The sequence below is a fragment of the Poecile atricapillus genome, chromosome 4 (genome assembly GCF_030490865.1).
Source record: "Poecile atricapillus isolate bPoeAtr1 chromosome 4, bPoeAtr1.hap1, whole genome shotgun sequence".
Classification (NCBI taxonomy): Eukaryota; Metazoa; Chordata; class Aves; order Passeriformes; family Paridae; genus Poecile; species Poecile atricapillus.
Genome location: NC_081252.1, coordinates 34,684,046 through 34,711,397, shown reverse-complemented (window position 1 = coordinate 34,711,397; position 27,352 = coordinate 34,684,046). Strand labels below are relative to the sequence as shown.

Here is a 27,352-nt window from a genome sequence, read left to right as displayed (position 1 = left end):
GCTGCTTCCCTCTCCTACTGGCAGCCCAGCTTGAAGGTACCAACTAACTTTCCTCTCGGAGAAGGGCTTGGAGGATTTTTTAACCTCGCAGACACTTGAATTCTCAGCACCCCTTCGCCCCTCCTTTGCAGCCCTGCTCGCCTGCTGCGAGCTTCCCGTTCGGAAAAACACCTCTGGGAGCACGGCTTTGCCCAGGCACCGCCGGGCGCTCTCAAACACAGCTCGGACAGAACCACATGCCCTAGAGGAAGAAACCTCAGGAGCTCGCCCAGCCCCGTGCGGCGCTGCGGGAGCTTCGGGGCCGGGCGGGCGCTCCTTGATGCCCCTCCCGGCCCGGCCCCGCCCGCCGGCCCCGAGGGAAGCGGCAGCGGGCGCAGCCTCGGCCGCGGAGGACAGAAAGCTTTCCCTTTCCCGCTCGGAATCTGAGGGGCCTCAGCTCCGCGGCGGGGGCTGCGTGCCCGCCCCGCCATGAGGCGCTGGCCCACGGCGGTGCTGGCCCTGCTCCTGTGCCTGCCGCGGCCCGGCAGTGCGGCCCTCCCGGCGCCCACAGACGCCCGGCCGCGGGAGCGGGGCGGCGGCGGCCGGGAGCAAGAAGAAGCGGCGGCTGTGCGGGTAGGTGTCCCGAACCGCGCTTCCCTCGCCATCCGTGCTGCGGGGCTGCTGCGGGAGAAGGAGGCGGGGGCAGGCGGAGCTCCCCTCCCGCAGCCCGGGGCCAGCCCCGCGGGTCGGCCACAGCGGCTGCCCAGAGACATGGAGAGGCGGGGAGGCCTCTAGGTCAGCACGCTGTTCTTTCGCTTCCTAAACACATGAAGTGGTGGGGTTAACTCGTATCTGAAGGCGTTTTTGCATATCTCTCAACCACAAGGTTTGTTGTGCTGTCAAAGAAGGACATCGGATGAGTTTCACATAACTTGTTCTCAGCGTGCCTGTTTTGTCTGTTTCGTGTCAATTTTTTGCATTTAAATGCTTTTTTGGTATCTGTTGGAGTTGAAATTAGTGTGATGGCTTTCCTGTTACTTCAGATACTGGATGAATTTGAAGTGAACAGCTCTTTTTATCTAATGTTTACTGTTGCTTACCTTTTCTTTTTCTGCTCCTTTTTCTGCAGGTTTTGTCCCTGCTGCTAACTTAATAATGCCCACAATTATTTATTTTTTTTATTCCTTTAGGAAAGCGCTAAAAGAATTAGATTATTGAATTCATTATCAAAAGATAATATGACTGCTGTCTATGGAATAAATCAGTTTTCTCACCTGTTTCCTGAAGAGTTTAAAGGTACATTTTCTGGTTTCTTCTAATGCCTTTTCTGTTATTTTTTTTATTCTTTCCCAGAACCTCGTGTCTTTCACATTTACAGATTCTTCCCGTGCTGATAGTCAGCTAATTTACAATGGCTGGTACCACACTGTAAGTACGTCTAGAGCATACAACAATCCCCTTCATGTTCTATAGTCTTATGAGGTTGAATTGCCCACAGCCTGAATATGTTTTAGTATTCAGGCAGTTCTGGTTTTTCTTCTTTCTTCTCACTGTGCTTTAAAGCTTTCTTCAGTTGCAACAGAAGAGAGGAAGATAAACAAGGTTCTTCCTTTTTGAAAAAGGAAGATACACAAACTTCTCCAGTAAGTTCATATTCCCTACCTCAGCACAAAATTGACTACAGTCCAAATAATGCTTGGAGGTCTATGGCTGCACAACAACAGCTATGGCTTTCTGGAGCAATATAGCATACTTAATTTTTTTTTCTAGAAAGTTTGTCTGATACCTTCCCTTCTTGCTGTTCAAGTCTGTTGTTATATATTCTATTCATCACAGAATTTAACATCTTGCTTTAATTTTAAATAATTACACAACATTTTTTAGTGAAAACCCAGCAACTTGAAGATGTTTCAGAACCTTTACTTTATTCTCCTATTATTTGTAGCCACTTGTATGTGGCTAAAACAAAGTATTTTTTATGTAAATAAAATGTTTTGAAAATGTTCAATTAAAATTTGCTTTATGGAGTATCTATGGTTATTGTTCAACTTCAGAAAATCACATTTTGTACCCACATGCTCTACATAGAGTATTTCTGTTCCTTTTGAAACAGTAGAAGGACTTATATTCATTCTGGAGCGTAATGATTATTTTAAAATACATGAATTTTCTATGGATTTTAAAATGAGATACAGTCTCGTGGTTGTAATTGTAGATCAAAGTTACCTCTGAATCCTAGTAAAGTTGTTCATGGGATTTGTTTCATTCATAGATTTATAGATGTTTGTGTTCTGTGTTTAGCTATTTACTTGAGAAGCATACCTCACAAACTTCCAAGATACAGAAAAGTGCCAAAGGGGAAGGAAAAACCCCTGCCAAAGAAGTTTGACTGGAGGGACAAGAAAGTCATTGCAGAAGTGAGAAATCAGCAGACTGTAAGTCCTGGTGTTTTCCTTTCCTGGTTCTCAGCAGGTAGGCTGTAGAGCACAGGGAAGGTTTTTTAGGGAGCAGCTCTGCCTGAAGGCTCCTTGGAGCACTGGCACAAGAGTGGCCAGTTGAACATGAACATGCATGAAGTCATGTAGCATTTTATGCAAAGCAGTATTAGATTTAAAAGAGCGAGGTGTAGAAGTTGTGGATTGAGAAACTGTAATATATTTTTTGATCTGTTTAACTGAATCTCTAAACATTTTGCACCATGTGTGTTATGTATTTTTCTGAAGGAACCACGGTAAGTTCAACTTGACCTTATCCCACCTGGAGAGGTGTAGGTTCTTTCCTGTTGTTTTTCTCCCATGACTGAATCCCCTTGGCTGGTCAACACCCACATCTTTACCAGTGAATTCTTCAGGTTCTAGAAAGTCTAGGAAACCTTACTAATGTGGTTAAAAACTAATTTTACCCTGAGGCCACTTTTTTTTTTTTTTTTTTTTTTTTTGGAAAATATATATCTCACAGTAAAAAGCATCCTTAGACCTATTGTCAAGAGCAAAAATTCATCAGGAAGGAGTCCTTAAAATAAGACACCTGTAACACATTTCTAGCATTCAGAGAGCAATATAGGGGGAAAAATAGTTCAGCATTTTAAATGGATCATAACATTTCTTCATTATTGCCTTAAAAACAGAGTTCAAGGATGATGTATTAAATGAAAAACATTGGAAGACTCTTTTGCCTCTTTTTTCACCTCAGGCTTCAAAAACTGACTTAGCTTTCTCTGCCATTTCCCTTTTCTCTCTATCAGTGTGGAGGCTGCTGGGCTTTCAGTGTTGTAGGTGGCATAGAGTCTGCCTATGCAATTAAAAGAAACATCCTGGAAGAGCTCAGTGTGCAGCAAGTTATTGACTGCTCATACAACAACTACGGCTGCAACGGGGGATCCATCGTTAGTGCTTTGAGCTGGCTGAACCAGGTTTGAAACTTTCTAAAACTCCAAAATTACTTTATCAGCTTCTCTGTTAGCATTCTTATTTATTGGAAAAAGTGATGGGGAAGGTGAAATGTTTTTTTAATCATGTGTGTGTGCATCTGTGCATGCACATATGTGCCTGTGTATATCTATGTATGCTTATTCATTTTGTTTGGAACCAAGAGTGAATTAGTTCAAGCAGAATTGAAATTTGATTGGAACTTTATGGTCCATAGATATTCTTGTGAGTGTAACAAATCAGTCCACAGGGGGCTGAAAATAATGTTCCTGGATTCATCTGCAGGTATACGGTACCAGGGTAGACAGAGCCACCTATGCATATGGCATTTTGTGGATTTAAAGCACCCACATCCAGGGAAAAGGAAGGATCTTGACATTTTCTCTTTTCAAATTTCAGTAGTTTCTGTTGCAAGCACTTATGTACAAGTGTGTGTGGAAAAACCTCAGAATAAAATGAACTGCATTTACCTTTGTTTCCCTTGCAGCCCAAAACATTGAAAATGCATTCAAAGTTTCTACTTCTAGTTGTTCCTAACACATTTCATTTCATTAAAAATTCAAAATGTGTGTTAATAACTTAGATAAACAGAAACATTTTAATATCTTTGAAATAAAAAGTACTCTCTCAAATTGCATTACAAAAATATTAAAGAATTCTTTAGATTTTTGAATTAAAAAAAAAACCCAGAATTTAAGAAAGTGTAATTCTACCCCTGAAGAGTAATATACCCATGGCTAATAACAGTCTAGATAACTTGTTTAAGTTTGAATATCAAGAACAACAGAGGATACTCACCTTTATTCCTCTGAAGTAAAATTCCCTCTTGCTTGGCAACAGAAGAACCACAAATTAATTAGGCTGAAGAAGTCACTGTCATAAACATACTGTACTGAAGAAGACATTAAAATATAAAAGGCTGATGCATACATTAAGTACTAGCATGAGAATTACATGCTAAAAACAGAATTGGACTTTACTGTATTTTATATAACTTTTTGGGATACTTGTGCTTCTTGAACTGTCCCAAGGAGAGCATAATTTTGTGTGTGGAAGGCATTTGAAGAGAATTACTAGTTCATGAATGAACCAAATATCTGTGTCTTGAAATTGACAGGATTGCTTATGAGGATACTTTAAACCTGAGATGCCTTTTAAATGTTTCTTGTTTAAAGACTTCTGATTCTCTTCTTAAGCTCAGTGAACAAGGAAACTAGAGATAGTAAATACTTACTTCACAATGTGACATTCTTACTTGTAATCTTGCCCAGTGCACACTGAATATTGATTGGGTTATGTGGTCATTCCCTGTATGTTTTGAGCTGCATAGTAGTAAAGTCAAATGCATTAAATTCTTACTCAATTACCTTCTTACAGACAAAAGTAAAACTCGTGAGAGATTCAGAATACACTTTCAAAGCTCAGACAGGACTATGCCATTATTTTGAGCGCTCAGATTTTGGAGTTTCAATAACAGGATTTGCTGCATATGACTTCAGGTAGCTATTATTCATTCTTTCCTTTTGCTGTACTTTTCCTTCTGTGTTCAGCAGTCATGGGGTAAGGTGGAGTGAATATGCATTGACCAGGCAAAGGTTGTGAGGCTGATAGCATAGTTCTGCAGCTGTGTGCTGGAGAAGGATTAATGCAGAAAAATCTTTGGGAGTTAAGGGTTGCCACAATGAATCCACTCAACACTGCCATCACTAAGCCTGTTAAAATGAGAAAGCTTGTGTCTTGAAACTAGGTCTTCTAAATTGGCTGTAAACTGGAACATAGAGTCAGTTACAGTTTTTAATATATGAACATTACACTGCTTTTGTCAGAAAGAGTAAATCCTACCAAAAGTAACTGGAATTTATTGAAAAAATTAGGACGCATTCAATTACTTCACTATTCACACATTATGTATCTACCCACATCCTCTCTCCTCCATTACTTTAGAAAGAGCGTTGTCAACTGAACTCTGTAAAAATTCAGCTTTTTAGGTTTGTCCGTGAAGAAACTTCATTTCTAATTTTTATCAGTACAGTACAGCTACTGAATAAAGACAAGTATTATTCTGACTAGGAACTGTGTTACTTCTAGATATAAGTAACTAAAATAAATCATATCTTCGCCAGTCCTTATTTGCCAAATTTAGTTAATGAACATACCATGCAGTGATGAAAATTTCTTGCTCCAGTATATTAGATAAATAAAGCTGTATGAGGATGCTAATGATAAATGTCTGATAATGGAAATGTCCTGTGTTTTGATATGTTTGAGACACATACTTTAGGGTGTTATTATATTAAGAGGTACTTCTGTAGGTTTAAAAAACAGTAGGAAGTTCTAATACAGACTAATGGTTTGTTCAAAGCTGGATTTGATGTACAAAAAGTATGTGGAGCTAGAAACCTGCTGCTTTTCTATAGCATTATGTGTTTGGATCTACACTAGTACCATAGTTTGTGTGTCTTATATTTGTATCACTGTGTTGTATATTAAGTACATAATTACTGATGTATGTTACGGGATATGTAGAACTTGGAGGACAGAGTTTAATTATTTGATTTTTAAACTGTTCCTAACAAGTAGATTATAATCACTCTAATCACTTCAGTGTGCTAACTTAACTTGGTATTTTTACTTCTTTTGCAGTGGTCAAGAAGAGGAAATGATGAGGATGCTTGTCAGTTGGGGCCCTTTGGCAGTGACAGTTGATGCCGTGAGCTGGCAGGATTATCTCGGTGGAATCATACAATATCACTGCTCCAGTGGAAGAGCAAACCATGCTGTTCTTATCACTGGTTTTGACAGAACAGGTGCGTTTCCACCAGCTGAACTTCAGCACAGTAGGCTTCTTTTACTTGCAACTTGCCTTTTAGGGGACAAGTGATTAAAACCCAGAACTCAGGTTTGGCACCACATCAGTTCTGGAAGTTCTGTGAAGATCACATCATCTTCACATCAGCCAGAAGTAAAACTCTTTTTGTCATTACTTCTTCAGTTCTGTGGGACTTCATCCTTGTGAAGTCAAGACCATGGCTCTGTCTTTATTCTAGAAGAGCCCAAATCCAGTCTTCCCATGCCAGAATATTAGCTCTGTTATCCATGTGAACAACAGTAGGTTTCACTGGCCTGTATCATCAATCCATCAGAAACTGTGGGTACTGAAATGCTAATTAAATCTGTGGAATGTTAGGAGGCTAAAACTTCCCAAGTCTCATGTTGTCTCTTGTTCATGAAATGTCTCTTCCAGGTAGCATCCCTTACTGGATTGTACAGAACTCTTGGGGACCGACATGGGGAATAGATGGCTACGTTCGTGTAAAGATAGGCAGCAATGTCTGTGGTAAGTCTGGCAAAAAGTAAGTGGTAAAGGCCATGGGCTGGGATATGTTTCTCAATGGCTATAACAAATTAATATAATAATAATAATAATATAATATATATAATAACATTATAAAGATATAATGAGATCCTCAAAGAGGCAGTGAAATCATTGCTGTGCTTTAAAGGAGGTTAAACGAGTCTAGATGGAAAATGAATGAAGTGGTTGCTAGCTCAACCGAGCCACGTTGAATGATTGAAAAGCACCATGTAAAGGCAAATCTGTATAACACAAAACAAATAATCGAAGTATTGTTGTCCCTTACCATGCAGAGGTAATGGCATTGTAAAATACCCAGCCATGTGTGATAGTTCTAGGTGGGTGCCATTGCTGTACTCCCTGTAGGTAAAACAGTTGCTGTCCTTGTCTGATGGGGTGCCATTATCTCTGGGCTCAGTTTAGCAAACAAATATGGAAAGCAAATCTACCTGGGAATTGTGTTCCCTGCTCTTGTGGCTTTTCTTGAAGGACAGAGATTCATCCTTTTAGTGTTAGTTCGACCTCCTGCCTTATTGTTGTTTGCACAGTTTTTTTCCTTTGTGTTTGAGGGATTTCTGTAGAATTAAATACCCAGTTTCTGCTGGATATGGAGGTAAGGCAAGTCAGGCTCCCATTTATCATCAGATTGCTGAACCAAATTGGTGGGATATTTCCACTAGATAGGAAGTGTTGTGTATCTGTTATAATTTTGTGTGTTAAGAGTATAACCCCCTGGGTTTCCCTTCCCCCTGGGTTTCACTGCAGCTCTCAGTCATTGCACGAGGTGTTAGATTACCTAAGTCTTCTGCACATTAAGAACAGACAATATTCAGTTTGCCTGCACTTAGTAAAGATCCAAGCAATGTGTCCAATCATAGGTTTCTCATGTTACTGTATCTTTGTTCTTACTGTTGTTGTTGTATAAACAGTTTGGAAAGAGAAATTTAGAAGTAGTGATAAAGCAAGTCAATTATAGAGATGGCAGAGAGAACAGAAGAGTTATTTTCAAAACCTATTCTTTCAAAAAGCAAGGATCTTTCACATTTTTGGTAGTGTATCACGCAAGAACAATCCAGCAAAGGACAGTAGTTGCTCATTTTCCCACAGAGATGTTGTCTTCTGATTTAGAGGTGCTCTGAGACCACCAGGAAATAAAATTTTGAACATAAAAGCAGAGGAAGGAGGAGATCAGGTTTCAACTATACACAGTGCCAGGCGAGGAAGAAATAAAAGGGTTGCAGATTATTCCCTGGTTTCCTACAGTCATGGCATGGAGGGGAGAGGGCATTACATGAATACGAAGTCTGGGAAGTCTCCAGTATTTATTAAAACCAAATTTTACTTGACAAATTTTTCCTTTCTAGGTATAGCAGATACAGTTTCAGCAGTATTTGTTTGACATTTCCCTGGGCCTCTACAACTGGTCAAAGACCACAAGTATCATGAGGACAGACACTGTATATGAAGATGAAATTCAAAACACCAATTTCAAATATCAGAGATGGCTGTAAGGGCAATTCCTGCAACTCCTGGCTGAAGTTTTTTAAAATGGTTTTATTTGGAATTTGTGTTGAATGCCAAATTTCTCATGGAGCAAGAAGACTCAACTGCAGAGTCCACAGATAGAAGTTACAAAGATGGACTGAAGCCATGTAAGCTTTATCCAGGTATTGAATACTACTCCACGGAAAAATCGTAAAAGGCAAAAAAATTATGAAAAATTAGAAGAAATTTGGATCAAAAAATCAATAGTATAAGAGTATATTTGAAATTCTTTGAATATAAGAATCATGAGTAACAGTTTAGAAAGAATTACAGAATATATCCAATAGAGTGAGTGTTAAATTTTCCTCCTTAATTGAGTTCAGAGGTGGGACTTGCTGGTAGTAAAAAGGTGTTCCAGCTTTGCTGAGCTGTGAAACTGCAACTGTGGCCAAATGTAACTATAACTCACAATAAAACATGTAATTCTAAAATGCTGTGAATTTTTCACCTGGAATGCTTTACCTGTGTCTTCTAAGAAGGCCTACTATGAAAAGTATTGAACCAATTCTGTAATTTTTGCATTCAATTACTGTACCATGTTTTTAGATTAGTTTTTTATAACCTCTCTATGACCAATGCAATGAATATTTATAATTGTTTATTGTTAAATGTTGCTGGTTTAGTCCTTCTAATTGTTAATATTTTAAATTAAAGGAAGATCAAGTATGATGTTTCTTTACTTCAGGTTTTTACTACTTAATTTACTTGGCTGAAAACTTCAGTTCTAAAAAATGTGAAGTCTTCTGTACTCTGAGTGTTGTGTAGTCTGGTCTTCCCTGAGTGGCTTACAAACCTAACAGCACACTTCCATAACTGGAAAACAAAGGCCCTAGTGGGCATGGATAAGAGTAATGTAGTCATAGCAATATGAAACACAGATGTGCCTCAAGTATTTTTGAGGTGCTACTGCCAGGAATAAGTACCTGAAGTGCTGTGGTAGAGAACTTACCAGAAATTCCAGCCTACAGTGCTTGTGTCTTTCCAAAGGAAGCACTTAAAAAGACAAAAGTCAATTTAATGAGAAGATGACACTCTTTTATTGATATTCTATAGCCAAAGTTGCCTTTTATTGTATACCAATCTGAATAAAAATCACTTTAAATGCCTGTCATACTCTTGTTTGAACTTTATAGTTTGCTTCAGAAGACTTGACAAAAGATGAGCTTTAATACTGCTTTATTTGAAATGAAAAGTAAGTACTTATAGCTGCTGTTTTTAACAGTATTTCTACATAAGGGATTTACATTCACATGTAAAGAGAAAGCAACACGATTCTTGATGCATTATAAGTTCAGGATGGTTTGGTTGCTATAGATTCAGGACTTACTTTTTTTGATCTATCTTTTGAAATTTTTAACCCAAAATTCCTTTTGAAATTGCACTAGAGCTCAGAAACAAATAATCTTCTGAAGGTGATGAGACTGATTATATCCTCAACTAGGCATAAATTAGTAACAGCCATTAGGCAAACAAGAAAATACAAAAATATGTACAAATAAGTCATCATCATAATAACTGTGTGTAATTTTCTCCCCTTCCCTAGGTGTAGGCTTTAAGAAGCCAACTAAGAGTTAAATTGGTCATGGGTTGAATTGGGGGTATCATTTTACTCTTAACATTGGCTAACTCAATACAGATTTATTTTTTCTACAGGCAATTAATTTCTTCCGCAAGGTAATTGTACTATTCACAAAGCTGACATACATAAATACATATTTACACACCCACACTCCTTGTGAGAATGGCTGGGAGCACCACTCAAGGTGAAAGTCAGGAAGTTCTTTACAGCAACCAGCCTAGAAAGGCAGGCTAGTCAGAGTCATCACTGCTGAAGTAGGAGCTGTCACAGTATTCTGCTGTGTAAAGGAATTTGTGAATGCTTGGGTTCATCTTTGGTATCCAGTGTCTTGGCACTAGAAATGTTGAAAGATTGAACAAATCCACAAACACCTTGTACCTGTCACTGAAAAAGACAATTGGAACAATAATTCCATCAGCATAGAAGGCCATAATTCCTAAATCCTCAGTAATCATTCTGTCTTGTGCAAATAATAAGAGTCCTTTCACAAACCCTCCTGCATATTGCAGAGCAAGAATCCTGTCCTAACTTTCTAGGGTACAGCAGATCAGGCTTAATGGGGATCTATAGTAACATCTTTCTTCTGAAAATGCAGAGTCCATAGAGTGTGATTTCTAATACAATTTGTCTAGGAATAATAATGCTAACCTGACACTAAGGAAGAGTGGGAGAGCATTCTAAAAAAGACATGAACCTCTCAAATCCTCAGCATCAGCCTAAGCATCTGCTTTCTACTCTACCCTCTGTTCACTGGCTGTGATAGTAGTTGCTCACAGCACTACAGGGTCGTTCACAGCTCTTTGAGAACTGACCTCCCAGAAGATCCTCTTTTAAGGAGGTTGTGCAATTAGAGGTCATGCCAGGGAATAAAGAAGCTCAGTTAATAACACAGTAGCTGGGGCTCACTTCCAGCCTGTGCTTGGGCTAGCTGGCAGGCAAACTGAACAATGCAGGGTTGATATTATTGCTATCACTGTAACGTCTGGACCCCTCGACTGGGAATTACAGATGGCACTTTCTGTGAGTGAACAAAAGGAGTTCTTTTTGCCCTAGAAGGCTTGGAATTTATGTGTCATTGATAAATAAATGTGCAACAACCAAGGGGAGATGCCAGAGTCCCAGAAGTCAGTATCCCTTTGGCCTCCAGTGAGCCATCTGAAATACGTCTCCCAGCATTAGAGTATTTATGAACTGCATTCTAGAAGGTAACAGGGGAAACACATCATTTCTACCTCACTGTTGAGCGCAAGTAGTGGTAGCCTGATGAGCCTCCAGTGCCAGCCTTGCTGCCAATCATTCTGTGCACCAAACAGACATGGTTATCTAAATGATACAACGGGAGAAAATGGCACATATTCAGTATTTAGATATAACTAACGAGTCACACTTACTAAAGGTCTTTATCTTTAGGGATACAGAACTATTGGATCTCCAGCAATGCAGGAGTTAATTCTGCTATTCTTCAGTCAATTAATACAAACTTATTGTTAATTCAGAATGAACACACTAATGATTACACATTACTATGCTCTGTTAATACAGAATTATACATTCACTCATGTATGTCTAGATAGGGAAGGAGGCAGAAAGTTTGTGCATATTTGTGTGACATTAGGACTTTTTGGGATAAAATGAATAATAGATACCTGTCCCTTAAATAAGATAGTGCACTTAAAGCAGGTCATTGAAGTGGTAGCTATGTCTGTGTCTCTAATGATCACAGAAGCAGCTCTTTATCTTTCTTCTTGGCTGAAGTACAAACAAAAATGTCATTCCTAAAGCATGAACTCCAAAGCTCAGTTCTAAGACTGGGTGGAACTCAGAACAATTTATTTGCATCTATGAGAGGGAGTGTTACAGTCCAAAATGTCAAACTTACATCTCCACTTAGTCATGAGCACATCAAGATCCATAAGGGAGGTAAGAAGCTGAAAGGGAACCTGGAAACGAGGCTCCTCCCTTGGAAAATGAAAGAGATGACAGTGAGACCTCTCATAAACGGTATTTTTCAAATATTGCATTTCACCAGTGCTTAGTGACTTAAAGTATACTTTTCCTAAACTGGTACTGAAATATCAGTAGTTATTTTAACAAATGCTTCTGCTATGTAAGTCTTGATCTGCCGCTTTATTTCTGAACTTGGAAAAGGACTCCAGATCTTTCTAGGACAGGCAGAACAAGGCATTTATTAGTTACAATCTGAGAAGCAGCATCTGGTCAAGCAAGGACCAGCTGCCCATAGGGGATGTGGAACCTCGATCCTTGAAGATACTCAGAACTCAGCTGGACATGACGTTGAGGAGCCTGGTGTGACCATCGAGCTGTATCTGAGTGATCAGGGTTCCTGTGGAGGGCTGAAGTAGATTGCTTCCCACAGCCCATTCCAGCCTGAACCTGCTGCTGTTCTTAACCTTCACCTGTCCTCCTGCCTCAAAGACACATCTTACAACATTACCTGTAGAAGTAGATCATCAAGGCCCCCTTCAGTGCTTTGTAGGACAGCCGTCTCTCTCCTGCAAAACAGAGGTGTCCTTAGTTTGTTGCTCATTCTCCTGCAACTTTAATACTATAACAAACATTTATAAATAACATGTATAAAACATACAAAGTGCATATTGACATACAGTAATATAATCTACCTTTACTGAGCAGATGTTCATGGCGTTTTTCATCAAATAATGAAAGCAATACATCTCTCTGTTTTTGAAATTCAGACAATAAGTCATCTTTCTCCTCTGATTCTGCTTTGGCCTTTGGTATTTAAAACAAAGACACATTTTAGAATTCAACAGGGAAAATTAAGCACTTGTATGATTCATCATGCAACTTTTATTTAAATAAACACTCTGAAATTTGCATCTTAGATGTAAGAACTGTATTTCAAATACGATATATGAGTCACTGTCCTTTGAAAAGTACAATTACCAATAATAGGTACAATTAAATAGATTCCAACACAACTCAGATAAATGAATATTTAAACAAACTGGCAATTTATCACATTTTTTTGTCTAGAGGTCTTAAACAATTTAATAGTAATTTTTTTGAAGACTGATTTATTTGTTTTCAAGGCAAAAAGATTGCATCCTTGCTGAACTGTGGGCAAGAAAACTGTAAATAAAAGACTTTAGATAAGTTAGAAAGTCATGAACAGATATTCTCAGGAAGTTGATAAATTCTTATTATTTTTTTCATTAAAAATGAAAAAATTAAATATTATTTAAAGCTGCAGGTTTTACAGTAGTCAGGGATTTTCTGGTGCTTATCTGCCAGTGCAATTCAAATGATCACAGCAGCAAATTGCCATATACTGTTAAACAGAAATGGGCTGTTAATAGTGATGTTCCATATCCACAGCTCAGGGGCTCAAACCTCATATTTACTCTAGACTGTAGATGCAAGTACTAACTAAAGCTGAAGTTGTAGTTTCAGTAAAATCAACTTCAGCCCTTCCATGGATACTAATCCATCCTTTTTGCAATCCAAATAACCCATGTATCTCATGCTTCAAATTGTCTTAGATGTCAAATTTTTAAAAAATATTCCTATTTCCTGAAGGATTTGCAATTTTTTCTGTTTCTTGCAGACAAAGACTGATAAAGATTAAGTGAAGGGAGTGAGAAACTTTGAGTAAGCCAAAACTTAAATTTATGTCAGAATATCATTTTGCCAGATGTCTTTGCTTATAGGTAGTTCAAGAGTACACTATATACCTGTATCAAGGCAAATTCCTCTTCTAGGCCTTTTAAAACATTCTCTTCAAATTGTCCCCAGAAATCAAATTCTTCTGCATCAAGTCCTGGAGTTCTTTCCAGCCATGCCTTTAATAATAGTAATAGTAGTAGTAGTAATAATAATAATAATAATAATTTCAAACAATAACAATGCAACTGCATTATCCTGGAATTGCAAGTTGCATTTCTGGTTTAGTATCCTGTGGAAGTGCTCATTGCTAAATTCAGCATGACCATGTGGATGATTTACACCTGCATAATGGTGCCATACCAGCCCTCTCAGGTTCCAGATTGCATAGCCAGTGTTGGAACACAGAAGCTGTCTTGTTCTAAGGATATCTTTAAAACAAACTACAGAAAAAGAAATCTTATTCCACATATTAATAAACAGGATAATAGTAATGATAAATCTCAGAAGGAAGACATAGAGCCATCTATAGTTTTTAACCTCTCTAATAGCCATCACTAAAGTGGGACCATTTTTAAAGTTTTCCTCCCAAAAGGGCTTATAGTCATGAGAAACAATGCACATGAGACAGTGCATTTACATTCTTAGCTCACACTTCCACAATGCAATTTAGCATTTTCAGACAAAAGGGAGATGCTGTGAAAAATCCCTTGGTTTACCAACGACTAATTCCCTTTCATGCCAAACTTGTCAAGACTCCAAAACACAATTGACAGAAAATTTGCCAACATGCTTGTTTCTCTTAAGGTAGGAGAATTTGCCACTGACACTAATGAAGGACATTCCTGGGAGATGGGGGAAATGAAGCAAGATCCAGGACAGACACTGTTACCTCCACAAGTTGCAGTAGTGTTGGTTCTTGCTCTGATTGAAGCAGTAGCTCATGATCCTGTCCCTTGAAGTTATCACGGTAATGCCTTCTGTTATAAGGGACTCTCAGACTTTGGGGAACACCAATCTTGTTCTCTAGCAAGCGAAACTGCAGGCTCTGAAAACCTGAGGCAGGGCTTAGGTGGTATCTTTGGGAACAAAAATGCAGGATGTTATTTTACAATGGTGGCTTTCTCTTGTTCTCAAAAAATCCCCCATATTTCACATCTGAAGAATATCAAATAGCTATCTGAGGACCTTTTTATATGACTGCATTTCGGAAAAGGAAAAATACCAAGCAATTTTAATGCAACTATATTGTACCTATAACATAATCTCATTTTCTACTTCTATATTGTTCGTGCATACACAGGTAGTACAAACCTAAGTGTGTGAATTTGTGCTTTAAAACAGCAGCTTTGTGCATTTGATGTACAGGAGGAAATGTTAGTAAGTATAATTTCCTTTCCAAACAGACTAAGCAGCTGCACCCCAAAAAGCTGTTACAAAAATTTTCACAGCAATAATGTGCCAATGAATGCATTTTAAATAGTCTTGATATACAGCACAATTTCTATATATTATTACATATAATGGTCCATACATGCAATATATATATGTGCAATATTACATATTGCCTTATTCTATAGAGTAGAATAATGCTCAGAAAAACTTCCAGTGGGCTTTTTGGGGGGAATCAGTAATAGGAATCTTAAGAGTTAATTCATCTGACCATGCCGTAAAACTATTACCAATAAAAGTAACCTGAAATCCCGCATTGCTAGATAATTGTAATGCATTTTGAATTTCGAGTACCAGATTTGACAGACACATCACTGATTTAATCTTATGTTTCCTTATCAAATGACAGAAAAGCTGAAGTAAGTATGGATCAAAATGGGTGATTAGCCCATGGATTTCCCCTGCTGTAGTGTAATGCTAGATTCAAACAAGTGAAGAAAAATTGTGGTTTCCCACTCTTTTTAATAGGGAACATTAAAAGATAGAAGGGAAAGGGTACCAAAATACAGAGGTGGATGGGATTCTGGATGGCACTGAGGTCACAAAGCAGACAGATATGCACAAGTGACACAAGCAGGAGAAGAGCAGGGAAGGAAGCCAGTGGATGAAAGTGTAACACATGGTAGTGTGGTGCAAGGACCTAGATGTAGTGAAGGAAGAGAAAGAAATGCCATGGGAGAGGTGAGACAAGCCAATGGATCCCAGAGAAAGCCTGAGCAGAAGGCAGAAGAGGTACCCACCATCCAGCACAGCAATACACTGAGCTGCTGCTGGACAGAAGAAGTTATTGGGGGAAAAGGGCAAGGGACAGCAATGCTTCCTTCAGCCCCTTAAAGCCTCCAGCACTGCACACTCAAGGCAACACCCTGCAAACCAGGACAGCTGAAATACCCGTTTGATAATGTAGAGAGAGTGCATTGTCTCTCCCCTAAGCACTTCTATGATTTGCCATAGAACAAGGCTTCAATCTGCAGGGCAGGTTTCAACTAAATTGCTAACAGACCCATGAGCTATTTCTGCTGTTTCAGCTGTTTTAACTTTTGACCCTGAGACCAGTCAGCAGCACCCTACACAAAAGTGTCAACAATTCACTTGTACTTCTTCACAGAACATGCTGGACTCACAGTCAGGGTCAATTTCATAACTGACCCTTGCATTTTAATGTCATGTTTGCCTCTCCAAGGTGAGCTCTCAGCTTGCTGACAGACACCAGCACACATGCAAAATTCACAGTCAGTCCTAAGGATGGGAATTACCAGCTCATGGATTGCTGAAGAGGAATACAAAGTCTTTACCTGAAATCAAAGAAGTCCAATGCAGTCATAGTTTCCAAAACTGAGAACTGTTCCACAAGTAATTTCAGAATCAGTGAAATTCTGTTCATTCGAGTAATAACCTTCAGCATGTTCCTCTCATCTCTTACCTGTAGGAAAAGTAAAGATCATAACCAGAATGGTGTTTTCTCTAGATCCTACCTAGTTATATCATGCCTTTTCACTGTTGTATATCACTTTAGTTCCCAAGTCCTTCCCATGTGAAATCCATAGAGGTAGAATCTCATATGCAATAGAGCACTCTGATTTTAACTTAAAACTGAAACTCTAATTTTCAAAGATAGAAATCTGTTTTTTTTCTGACCAATGTTACATGACAGGTAGGTCTATCATACAGGGTTTTTTTCTTTTCTATTTTTTTGACTAAAATAAAAGTCAAAGAAATTAAATTCTACAGCAAAATAATTTATAATTTCCAATAATTACCATATCATTGTAACTTAATATTATATAATATGAAAATTAGATATTTTCTGGACTGATTACTTCTAGAATAATTTCTTTTATTGTGCTATTCTACAAGCCAAAGTTATGGAAATTACTTAAAAGCTGAGAAGGTAAATAATCTAACAGCTACATCAGGAGAGCACATCTAAAACATGTTCATCAGAAATGTGCATTAGCAAGCAAAGAAGAGAAAAGACTACATCTGGTGGGAAATAGAAAATATTAAATGGAGAATAGAAAAGTTCTTTTTTTTTTTTTTGCTAAATTAAACTCTTTGCCTGTAGAGGAGTCTGCTAAAATTCCTTTCAGTCTCAATGGGATTAAACTTCTCTCTAAAATCTGGGCATGCAACCTGGAAATATCAAACTACAAAAAATGGCAGATGATAATAATTTCCCTAATTTCTTGGCTCTGTACTTGACCTTAATATTGACATTTCAAATTCTGATTACAATTAAGACTTCATTTTTTACCAAAAAAAAGATAAAAAATTTCTTCTTAAGAACTTACTGTGGTCAGTTATAATTTGATAAAATATTAAACTAAAAAGCCAATGAAATTAGGAATATAGTGGACAACAGAGAACATTTTCACTGGACCTTATGAAAAGAAGGTTTCTTCTTTCAATTTGGTCTAATTTCAAATTTTCTTCATAGACATATGCTAATGATGTACTCAAGGTATTTCTCAAACTGCATGCAGTCAGATTTTAGTATCAATTCAAGAGTTTTCCATTCTTACTTCCTGTTATAACATAACGAATGTGAAGAGTTGCTTATATTTGTAATTTTCAGAAATTCTCACACAGTATTTCACTGCTTTGGATTCATGCTTCTCTGTTGGATTTACTATTACACAATCACAAAAGTGAGTTCTCACAGCAGAAATTAGATGGAAGAAGATAGTATATCAACTTCAGAAACTGAACAAAGGCAGAAATTACTTTTCAACATAAAAATACCTGTGAGCCTTCTGCTTTTCAGTTTTGCCTCTGAGCCTGCTTTTTCTGCAGTAGAATATTTCTAGCCTAAGTTTCTGTAGTTACCCAGCACTAGCAGGAGACTATGAGCACCTTTTGGCCAATGAAATTTGCCTTGGAAGGTGATCTACACAAAAAAACATACTTCAGGAGGAAATAAGATTTGGCTGATCAAAAATCTGTACTATCAGGACATAAGAGCCACTCAGCCAAATTTTATTTGGTTTTTGATGCTGTTTCTAAAAAGAGCACATGTTGCTTTAATAAACCAAAGTATATCAGACTAAGAGGCAGGAAGCAAGATAAAATCAGGGCTGAATTTTTTCAAAATTAGTAGTTGTTCTTAACTTACGTGACCATTTTGAAAGATGACTCGCACAGAGTCCATTTCCCACAAAATCTGCTTAAACCAAAGTTCATATGCTACAAAAAGAAAGAAACTGTTAGCATCAACTTCAAGGTTACTTTGTTCTTCTTAGCAGCAAGAAAGAAAAATTCTTACATGTTTGTTTGAAATGCATGGCCTACATTGACACTGCCAGTGCACAAGAAGGTGCTGACATGTGCACTTATTACCTGTTACAGTATTCTGTCCTTTACCTAAAGTATGAGGCAAAATAATCTAGAATCGAGAATACTGACAGAGTATTTTAAAATATGTTTTGCACATCAGATATTTGATCTACAGATTGTTCATTACAAAAAGAGGAAAGAGAAAATCCAGACCTGATACTTCAATAACATATAACTCCACACCTGCTTACATTCTATGTGTTTTCTGTCAATAATAGAAAATATCATCAGGCCAGGGTCTGAAAAACAGGCAGATATGGACATTGGGGAGTGCCTAACTGGTGAGCTGATTTCTAAAAGGATTCTAAATGGTTAAAACTGAAGTTTCAGAGGAGGCACAAGGCAACACACAAAATTTGCCAAAATAACCTGCATAGCAGCCTGTTGCTTGGACAACACCAACATTTTCACCACCTTAATTTCTCTAGGAATACAACCATCCATATCTTGGTTTACCAGATCCAAAGGTTATACTTATGGTTTCACAAAGCATAGTGTTGATTATTGGCTTACAGTTTATATATGAATATATGCACACATAACATATAAGAGCTATTGCTGTGCTAGTGTCTAAAATGAAAACAAATAGTGTACTGCATGTGTCAACACCAAATAACTCCCTGTGGCAAAAATGTTGGTCAACCACCACTGCACTCCTCCACTTACCTTGATGTGTCACAATGAAAAGATGCTCATCGTGGATTTTTTTCCCTTTCTTCTCACTCTCAAGTTCTTGAGCATTCAATATTTTGTTCAGCTTAAAAATAAAGGTAAGAGCTGTTCTGTAAAGCTCTCAATTTTACTATTAGTAATGGCAGTCTAACTGTTTACAGCTAATTTTTAACATGAATATTTTTTTAAAATGCACATATAGACCTCACACTCCAGGTTATAAGAGAAGTTTGACTCAATTGTCTCAGGTATGACTTTTACTTTTTAATTAGAAAAAAATCTTGCCTCAAATAGAACATTTACTTACCTCAAGTAATAAAGTTTTGAAAATTAGTTTAAGGGTAATTTCAATTATATATATGCCTATATATAGTAAAAAAAAAAAAACTAATAGAGAAAACAAAATATCCAGCATGTTGTCCAGATTTTAGGAACTATTTCTATTTGTTTTATATTATACTATCTCTTTAAACCATTGTGTCACATGAAAACAGAGTTCCTATAGTAAAATTCTGAGTAATCTTCTGAGTAATCAAACAACATCAGCATAAGAGCTCTGATTTGAGGCAGTAATAATAATTTCAGTTCTGAAATGAATAAATTATTTTCCTATTCAAATTTACAATCTAATAATAGCTGTTTTCAAATAAATCCTTGCAAGATTTCTAACATTAGATCAACAAATCAGTTCACAAGCATAGAGTAATTCCCCTCACTTTGGTTCATACTGTCAAAAAAAAAATTAATTCTTTTATTACATATGGCATTTTATTTTTACTTATTTCTTAATTACTTCTAGGTTTTGGCAGTTTTTGTTGTTTTATATGTTCCCCCAGTCATCATCCTACCCCTTAAATTTCTGAAATATATTTTTCCAGCCATATATTTTTCTGGACTTTCAAGGACATTGTACAGAGCCTTCTGGCATGCAGAAATTGCTGAGTGATTATTATCAAATAATTGGCCAAAGAAAGCTTTTTGTGGTGAGTCACTTTACAGTTTAGGTTTACCAACATGGATAATTCCCTACCAACCCCCCTAAAATATCTGTCTTCCTTGCAGTTTGAGAAGCCTTTCCACAGTCCACCCTGAGGTGCCAGGTGAGACGGGCACCTGCGCCTGTAACACCTGGAGACCTGTCTCAGTCACTGCCTGACTGCAGGGAGAAGTGTCACTCCCAGGTCACTCAAGCTGTAAGAGCAACCAGGACAGCAAACATGGAATCCTGAAACTTACTTGTAGGTATTCTCCATAGATAAGCCCACCTTTGCTGGCTTTATTTATTCCTTCTTGAGATTTGTCGTCATTGTCATCTTCCAAAGATAGCTTGTTAAAATTAAATCTAAGAAGAAAATAAAGTAAATATATAAACTATTTAATTAAAGAATTATTAATATACCTGCTTTTTTACTAATAGATGCATCTACAATTCAAACAGTGCCTTATTTTGATAAACAGAACCACTAAAGCAGGCTTCTGATAAAAACTGAAATTCCTCTTGTCACAGTAGCAGCTGGTAGCATCACATTTAGTTCATCAAATAACAAGTACTCAGACGAGCCCTTGTATGATCTCTATTTATTTAGCGATAGCTACAGCTGTCTATTTGTTGATAACAAGTAAATCCTGTCTGAGATTTCATATTTTACACTAACATTTTATCATTTAATTGAATTTATAAAGCAAAACACAGAGAAGAAGGACTCACAGGTAATTCTTCCCCGCAAAGGGGCACTGGCTCATGATTTCCAGATCCAAACTCGCTGAGCTGCACAGTGGGGAAAATACCCTGTTAGTGTTCCCAAACCTGCTGCAGCTCCCTTATATGTAGCCTTATCTCACTGCCAAGGCCAGCCCCCAAATTCCCCTCCTTAGCCCTCAGCCCATCCCCACTATTCAATAATTTCAGAAACTATCACAGCACAAAGGTCAGGAAGTTCATGTGTTGTTGGCTCTCCAGGACTGTTTTTCTCTGCCAGTTAAAAAATGAACGGATGACATGCTTTTTTTTTTGCCTTATGGCACAAACTTTTTGTGGTTTTTACTGCAAGGTTTCCACCAGTTGTTTCTTTGGATGGAGGTGTAAGGTGTAGTGTGTAAGGTGTAAGTCAATGAGAGGTCCATGTGTGATAAAAAGGCAATATTAATAAATGCAGGAATTGTTAAAGTAGGTTTTTAACCTGAAGCCTTTTTTATCAGGATACTATTAAGTCTAAAAAATCAGACACATGGAAAGAGAGAAGGGGGGCAGGGCAGGGAAGTGGAAAAACACATTTTTATGGCAGACTAAATAGTGCTTATTCAAAGAGATTTCAAGTAATATATATGATTTCAAAAAATGTACACAGATTAAGTAAAGAACAAAAAGCATCATGAACCTCTCATGCTGGTTTTCTGAGTATTTAATTCAGAATAATTTCTTAATTTTATCTCTTTGCACAAAAGTTTCACTCTCATTTATTGACAAATGTTACTCAATTCTATCTGGTCATCAGCTTAACACACAATGAAGTAACATGTAACTAGCATACACTTCTTTTCTGCCTGCCAGCCCTTTCTGAAAAAAAAGTTAATGCTCAGTTTCACTGCAAACAAAACTACGGGACCTTTGTGACCTTGGATCATTTGCTCTCTGCAAGACTTTTTCTGCTTAGTGGTGTCTGTGTGGTGGTTTCAGCTGTTCCAGTCACTTAAGAGTAGTTTGCACATAAAAAAATGCAGATGTAGGATGTGGGTGATAGGATGGATACCCTGTTCAGCCAGATGTCATCTGTCAGGCTTTACATAAATCACCTTAAAATTCAGTTGAGCCACAAGAAATGCAGGACTTCACTGAAGGAAACCACCAAGCAAGGCCAAGGAAGTTCTTCCTTCATGATACAAAACCTGACAGAAGAAAATAATCCTCTCCTCTCACACACACCTACACATGTGCTCAGTGATGTAGGCAACTAGAGATGAAAGTGAAGATATCTGAAATTAAATGTTGAAAGCCACTTTTCACATATTTGCACTCGAACAGTTTGATTTACAAATGTGGAAATCTTGCACATCCACAGATCTCAAAAGAAAAGGAAGGTTTATCTTGTCATTCCTGTATATCTTCACCTGAAACATCCAGACTGAGCCTGCATAATGAAATCAAGCTGTTATCTTGTCTCATGACACAAGGAAAGAATGTGAAAGTAGTAAAAATAAGGACAGTTGAAAGATATTGAACGTTTAACCTCACAAAATATGTTAATGTGTGTTTTCTTGTGCAGTTTTATTTTCTTCTGTAGAATACAGAGAACAATAAACTTCCAGTGCAATGATCTCAGACTGGCAACCTTTACATAGCCTACCCAGTGGGCAAAGGACTTTGAAGTATCAGAGCCCTTTTACACTGTGTACCTAACAAAACATTAACTCCCTATTTGGGAAGTAATAGTACCATTAATTCACTCAGGGTTAGCAAACTCACTTGAAATCTAGCTCGGGATACTGTCTAAGCAACAACTATACAAACTCCCCTTCTGATTCACCAACGGACAGGCCTCAGTCAAACAAATAAATCAGCCAGACAAGAGCAATTCAGAAAGTTTTTTCCAGTGTTTTCAGCATTTCAAACTTCTCCTTTAAGGACCTCATAGCTGATTGGTCCTAAAGCTGTAAACTGACCAATTCCTGAAAAACTGGGTAATATTATGGGTAATATTTGCATCCATTTCAGATGAATACTTGCATTCATTTAATAAAATTTAATTTCACACTAGCTGAATTCAGCTCTCTAACCATTGCAACTACAATGGACCTCAAAGCCTCCAAGATCAGTGGAAAAAGATGTCTCAAGGACCTGAAAACCCCTGAAATAAAACAGACCATTCTTTCCTCTTACTGGCTGCCTTCATCTGATCTCAGTAAGGCTTCAAAGTGTGTAATGAACTTAGTAGTAAAATAATTTAAGTGCCTTCTATGACCTGATTCTGAAACTGTCTGTTGGCAGTGTAGAAGACAGCACAGCTCACAAGAGCCCTCCGGTTTGGATCAGCTCAGAGCCTTGAACTCTGGCATGGCTGCAGACACCCTTTGACATAAATGTACTTCTGACATGCTGCTCAAATTTGGGGCTGATTTTTATTTGAGTGTCCTTTATATCCTGACAGAGATTTATAGCCACTTTGTCATCTCTCCCTACTAGCATAACCATAAACAAGTCTTGATGAAAAAAGCTCTCCAATGTGAATGTATCTGAAAGCAAAACATAACCTTAATTTTAAATGATGGTATTGTTTTTTTCACAAAATGTACCTTCATTTCCCTTTTTCATGTTGAACACTCAGAACCACCAAGATCTAACCACACACATAACTTGCTGTTCGTGCTGCAGATGACTGAGGAAGGCTGTGAAAACCAAGAGCGCCTTTGAGCTTTTATTTAGTTATTTATTTACTTTTAATGCATGAAAGTCAAATAAAAAGCCTTCTTTTCATCACAAAGGACCCTAACCTTCAGCAGACAGTGAGAATGTTCTGTTTTGTGACTGGGCTGAATACAAGACAAACAGTTACATAGAGCAGGGGGAAAAAAAAAAACCAACCAAAACCCACAGCTTCCTAGAACTGCTCTTTGTGGCCTTCAAATGAACTGTCATGACTTTCATGACCAAGCATGGGAATTGTTAAGCACCCTTCTTAATTCACCCTTGCCCCCTCCCCATTTACCTCCCCTTCCCCAGGTGGATGTAGGGTGGCTGGGCTGGCAGCAGTGGGGTTACAGAGCAGACTGAACTTACCTGGACTGAGAAAAGTGATTCATAAGGGAAAAAAGGGAGCCTCTCTCCAGCCTGGCCAAGGGAGGTTCAGTGTAAGGCAGAGGTGGCCTGCAGCATGATTTATGGATACCGCCAGAAAAAAGAGTTTGCATGTTCTCACTGTGGGGCTCTCTGTCTGAAACATTATGGTCTGGTGAGGACAGGTAAGAAAGACTGACCTTCTGTGTACTGTCATGAATCAAAACAATGTATGAATTGTAAGTGGCCAGTTCACCCAAGCCAAATCTCAAGATTTCCTATATGAAATCACTTATGGAGAGGAAAAAGTACACACACAGGTGGTTTGGACAGTGTCACCCATTCTACTGCTCAAACTGTCATTCTGATTACAAAATCATCACAAATCAATTTGTTTGTCTGGCATTTGCTAACCTGAAGAAAGAGCTCAGAGAACTTCTGACTGCAAACAAATGACGCTTGAAGCTTCCCAACACTTGTCCAACAATTGCAGACTAGGAGCTACCCAGCACACATGGCTACCTATGTGACAATGCCTGCAGTGAGTCAAAGATCCAAGTAGGTCATGCCATGTTGAAAAGTTTCAAAGAGAAAGTAAAAGATTTCTTGGGAAGAGCTATTAGAACAAAAGAAACAAACATTAAAAAACAAAACAAAGCCCCATCAACAGAAAAAAAACCTCCAAAACAAACAAACAAATAAACCCCAACAAACTTAAAAAAGCAAGCTGACAGTGCAATAATTTCCCCAGAATATTCATGTAAGTTTCCCATTTCGATAGCCCCGGACTTCCTAAGTGTCCTTGCATTTATTGACCTTTTTGTGGATTCTGTGATTCCACAGCCTGAAGCAATGAGTTCCATAACTGAAATACATATCATGTGAAGGAGTATTTCCCTGTGCAAGTTTCAAACTGCCTGCCAAGTAATCAAGTAATTTTCACTTCTGTTTGGTACTAATTCATGGCTAATGAGAAAGAGGTGCACTATACCTTTGTAGTCCCAGTCACCCTGTTCTGCATTTGTCCAGATTCTGCTGTGACCTTTGTGAGAGGAAGTACCGAAAAGGAAAATATCTTTTCTACCTATAGATGTTGCATTTTTAATCTCATAAAATTATAGTGATGAAATTATTTTGATAACAAACACACAACTATAATAGGGAAATGCCGTACAGCAGCTACTGTTTTAGCTGACAAAGTGCAACTCAAATTGTAGAGGTGAAGTCCCCAGTGTCCTAAGCCAGAACCTCAATGTGCTGGCTATTCTGCCAGCACTGAACAAAAATTACTTCCAGTTTAATAACATAACAAGAAATAACTGAATAAAGACACATAAAAGGATGGTGAAGTGCAGAAGATAAACTTGGAACCAAAATGTGTCCTCTGCTGAAGTGAGTGTTTTGTGATTTTCCAAACTGGACTTGCTAGCTAACTTGAAATTAACAGTTGGTTTTAAGAAAACTAAAATTTAGTGACTGCAGGCTAAAACAAACAAGCTTAAAGTTGATGCAATATTAATAATCCAATCAGACATTTGTACCTGGGGGAGGAACAGAGATCAAGGTCTTGCAAACTACAAACAAAGAGATGAGATAGTGCTGGAAAGATTACTTTTTTTCTTTTTAAATACTGCATTTCTTCAAATTCTTAAACACAAAGAACTATGTCATCACTTTCCAGCATACTTTTCATTTCCTTTTATGTTTCATACATCCCAGCACAACCTTCCCCCCACTGTCTCTCACTTGTGGCTCAGCAGAATGCAGCAGTATTTCTTTCACATGCTGACAATTTTTGACTGATAATTATTCCCCAAGTATGGAGAAAATGTTTTTCACTTCTGTTGCCCAAAACCCTTGCTTTCATCAGTGTAAAAGGATCAATGCCAACCAGAACTGTAAACTTAGGAGAAACAACATATCTTGAACACATTCCACAGCGTTGTCCCAAGGCAAACATATCCTCCATTAATGCCTTGCAGCCACACATTTCAGGGTGCAATTCTTTAGTAAAGGCTGTTTTTCCCCTCCTGAACACGCCAATCCTGGTTATCTGTCAGGTCCAGTGAAGCACAAACCTGGAACCAAAAGCTACTCCCATGCCTCCACGTGGCTCAGTTCGTGCTGCTGTTTACTCCACAGTACAGCTGTCCGGCAAGTGCAAAGGGCTGGTTTAGGATAAACATTGATAAAAATTAGCTCATCTCATCCTATTCAGCATTATCATTAACAGCTGGGGTGATGGAACAGGTTGTGCACTTAAACTGACAAATGAGAGCAGCCTGGAAAGTCTAATAGCATGCCAGCAGGTAGGAGCTAGAATTCAAAATTGCCTTAATGCAAATTAATTAATAATTTAAAATTAATAATGTGTAGCTTCTGTGATGCAAAGAGCAGCACTTTTGAACTTCAGCTGTGACAACCAAACTTGCAAATAAGAAATTCTTTAGAGAAAATCTTACACTGGAATTTTTAAATAGCAGCTTTCTACATGGCACAGAATCCCACACTTCTATCCAGCATCAGAAAGATTGTAGCAGTTGTATTATGTCCTGGGCACCATTCTTCAAAACAGATGAAGACAATATGGAAAGGGTTCAGAAGAGGACAGCAAGAACAACGAATGCTTCATGTAGAAAATATGGCCCCTTAAGAAAGATGGAAAGAATTGACCTGTATAACTAAGAGAAGATTGTGGGTGGAAAAGTGAGAAATACCTTCCTTTCAAAAGGAAGAGCAACAAACAACTTCCAATACAACACAGGATGGGAAAAGGAGTAACCAGTTTAAATTATGTCAAGATAACACAGACATAAGAAAACAAAAAAAAAAAGAAAATTCTAGTAAAAAACAATGATGGGACTTCATAATTTCTCCAGTCATAGCTGATTCCTCGTCAATGTAGAGAGAGACTCAGTGAGTCCTCAAATTTTCCTTGATCACCTCCTGCTGCAGCCACTTCTGCCCCCCATTGTTGAATCTACTTTCAGTACATGCTCAAACAAAGGAGCAAGACAGGTGCTTGCATATACAGTGACTTAGCAGTATTCCATGAAATGGCAATGACAATACATTATAACAGTCCAGGTGGTGATCACTTCATTGTTTTTTCCCCTTTTTTGCCTTTTTTGCTAATATTTTTGTATGAATTGAGTAAAAGTATTTGTAGTCTGCCATATTAGCAAACACATTACCTCTGTCTTAAAAGTAGATAATATTTGATACGCTTCTATTAAAAGAGAAAGCTAAGCAAAACATCAGAAGCATTAATGTCAAGAAAGCACTTATACAGGGTCATAAAATGTAACAGGCATTGGGAATAAACACTTTTAACACTATTCTAAAAAATACAATATTGTCCAATGAAAGCTAAATATACACCAAATACATACTTGTGTATGCATGTATTTTATCTCAGCAACTGATTAGAATTCTCAGAAGACATTTTGCTGCAACTAGGCTATAAAGAATTAACTTTATCAGAAACACGTTATCTATTTGTCTCAGGAAATAGCTATGTAATTACGCTGGCTGCAGCATTATTTTTTAATTTAGCACCATAAGAACTGAACAGCACTTAAGACTGACTTCAAATA

At 37.9% G+C, this 27,352-nt stretch overlaps 2 protein-coding genes across 3 annotated transcripts; one reads left to right on the top strand and one right to left on the bottom strand.

The window, feature by feature from the left end:
- Positions 1 to 327: 327 nt before the first annotated feature.
- On the top strand, positions 328 to 9,418 carry CTSO (cathepsin O). Of its 2 annotated transcripts, none has more exons than XM_058838170.1 (8): positions 328 to 612; positions 1,170 to 1,275; positions 2,281 to 2,414; positions 3,224 to 3,391; positions 4,785 to 4,906; positions 6,051 to 6,214; positions 6,652 to 6,744; positions 8,127 to 9,418. In XM_058838170.1, exons 1-8 carry the CDS (start codon positions 469 to 471, stop codon positions 8,159 to 8,161), a joined length of 966 nt encoding a protein of 321 aa, XP_058694153.1. In that variant the 5' UTR covers positions 328 to 468; the 3' UTR covers positions 8,162 to 9,418. The 2 variants fall into 2 exon arrangements, with proteins under 2 accessions (XP_058694153.1, XP_058694154.1); XM_058838171.1 differs by lacking the exon at positions 328 to 612 and adding an exon at positions 712 to 865.
- TDO2 (tryptophan 2,3-dioxygenase) lies at positions 9,321 to 20,848 on the bottom strand. Its single transcript, XM_058838169.1, has 12 exons — positions 20,694 to 20,848; positions 20,222 to 20,327; positions 18,980 to 19,070; positions 18,093 to 18,163; positions 16,276 to 16,403; positions 14,421 to 14,607; positions 13,600 to 13,707; positions 12,526 to 12,637; positions 12,342 to 12,399; positions 11,766 to 11,845; positions 11,119 to 11,209; positions 9,321 to 10,270 (listed from the first exon to the last, which is right to left on the bottom strand). Exons 1-12 carry the CDS (start codon positions 20,726 to 20,728, stop codon positions 10,117 to 10,119), a joined length of 1,221 nt encoding a protein of 406 aa, XP_058694152.1. The 5' UTR covers positions 20,729 to 20,848; the 3' UTR covers positions 9,321 to 10,116.
- Positions 20,849 to 27,352: the final 6,504 nt, after the last annotated feature.

Excerpts from the sequence above, each read along its gene's own strand:
- TDO2 (XM_058838169.1), bottom strand. The coding sequence starts at position 20,728 with ATGAGCCAGTGCCCCTTTGCGGGGAAGAATTACCT. Across the intron at positions 12,638-13,599 it reads AGGAATTTGCCTTGATACAG|GCCAAAGCAGAATCAGAGGA; the intron begins GTATATAGTGTA and ends TAAATACCAAAG. Across the intron at positions 10,271-11,118 it reads TACTTGCGCTCAACAGTGAG|TGACAGGTACAAGGTGTTTG; the intron begins GTAGAAATGATG and ends TGTCTTTTTCAG.
- CTSO (XM_058838170.1), top strand. The coding sequence starts at position 469 with ATGAGGCGCTGGCCCACGGCGGTGCTGGCCCTGCTCCTGTGCCTGCCG. Across the intron at positions 4,907-6,050 it reads TTTGCTGCATATGACTTCAG|TGGTCAAGAAGAGGAAATGA; the intron begins GTAGCTATTATT and ends CTTCTTTTGCAG. Across the intron at positions 6,745-8,126 it reads GATAGGCAGCAATGTCTGTG|GTATAGCAGATACAGTTTCA; the intron begins GTAAGTCTGGCA and ends TTTCCTTTCTAG.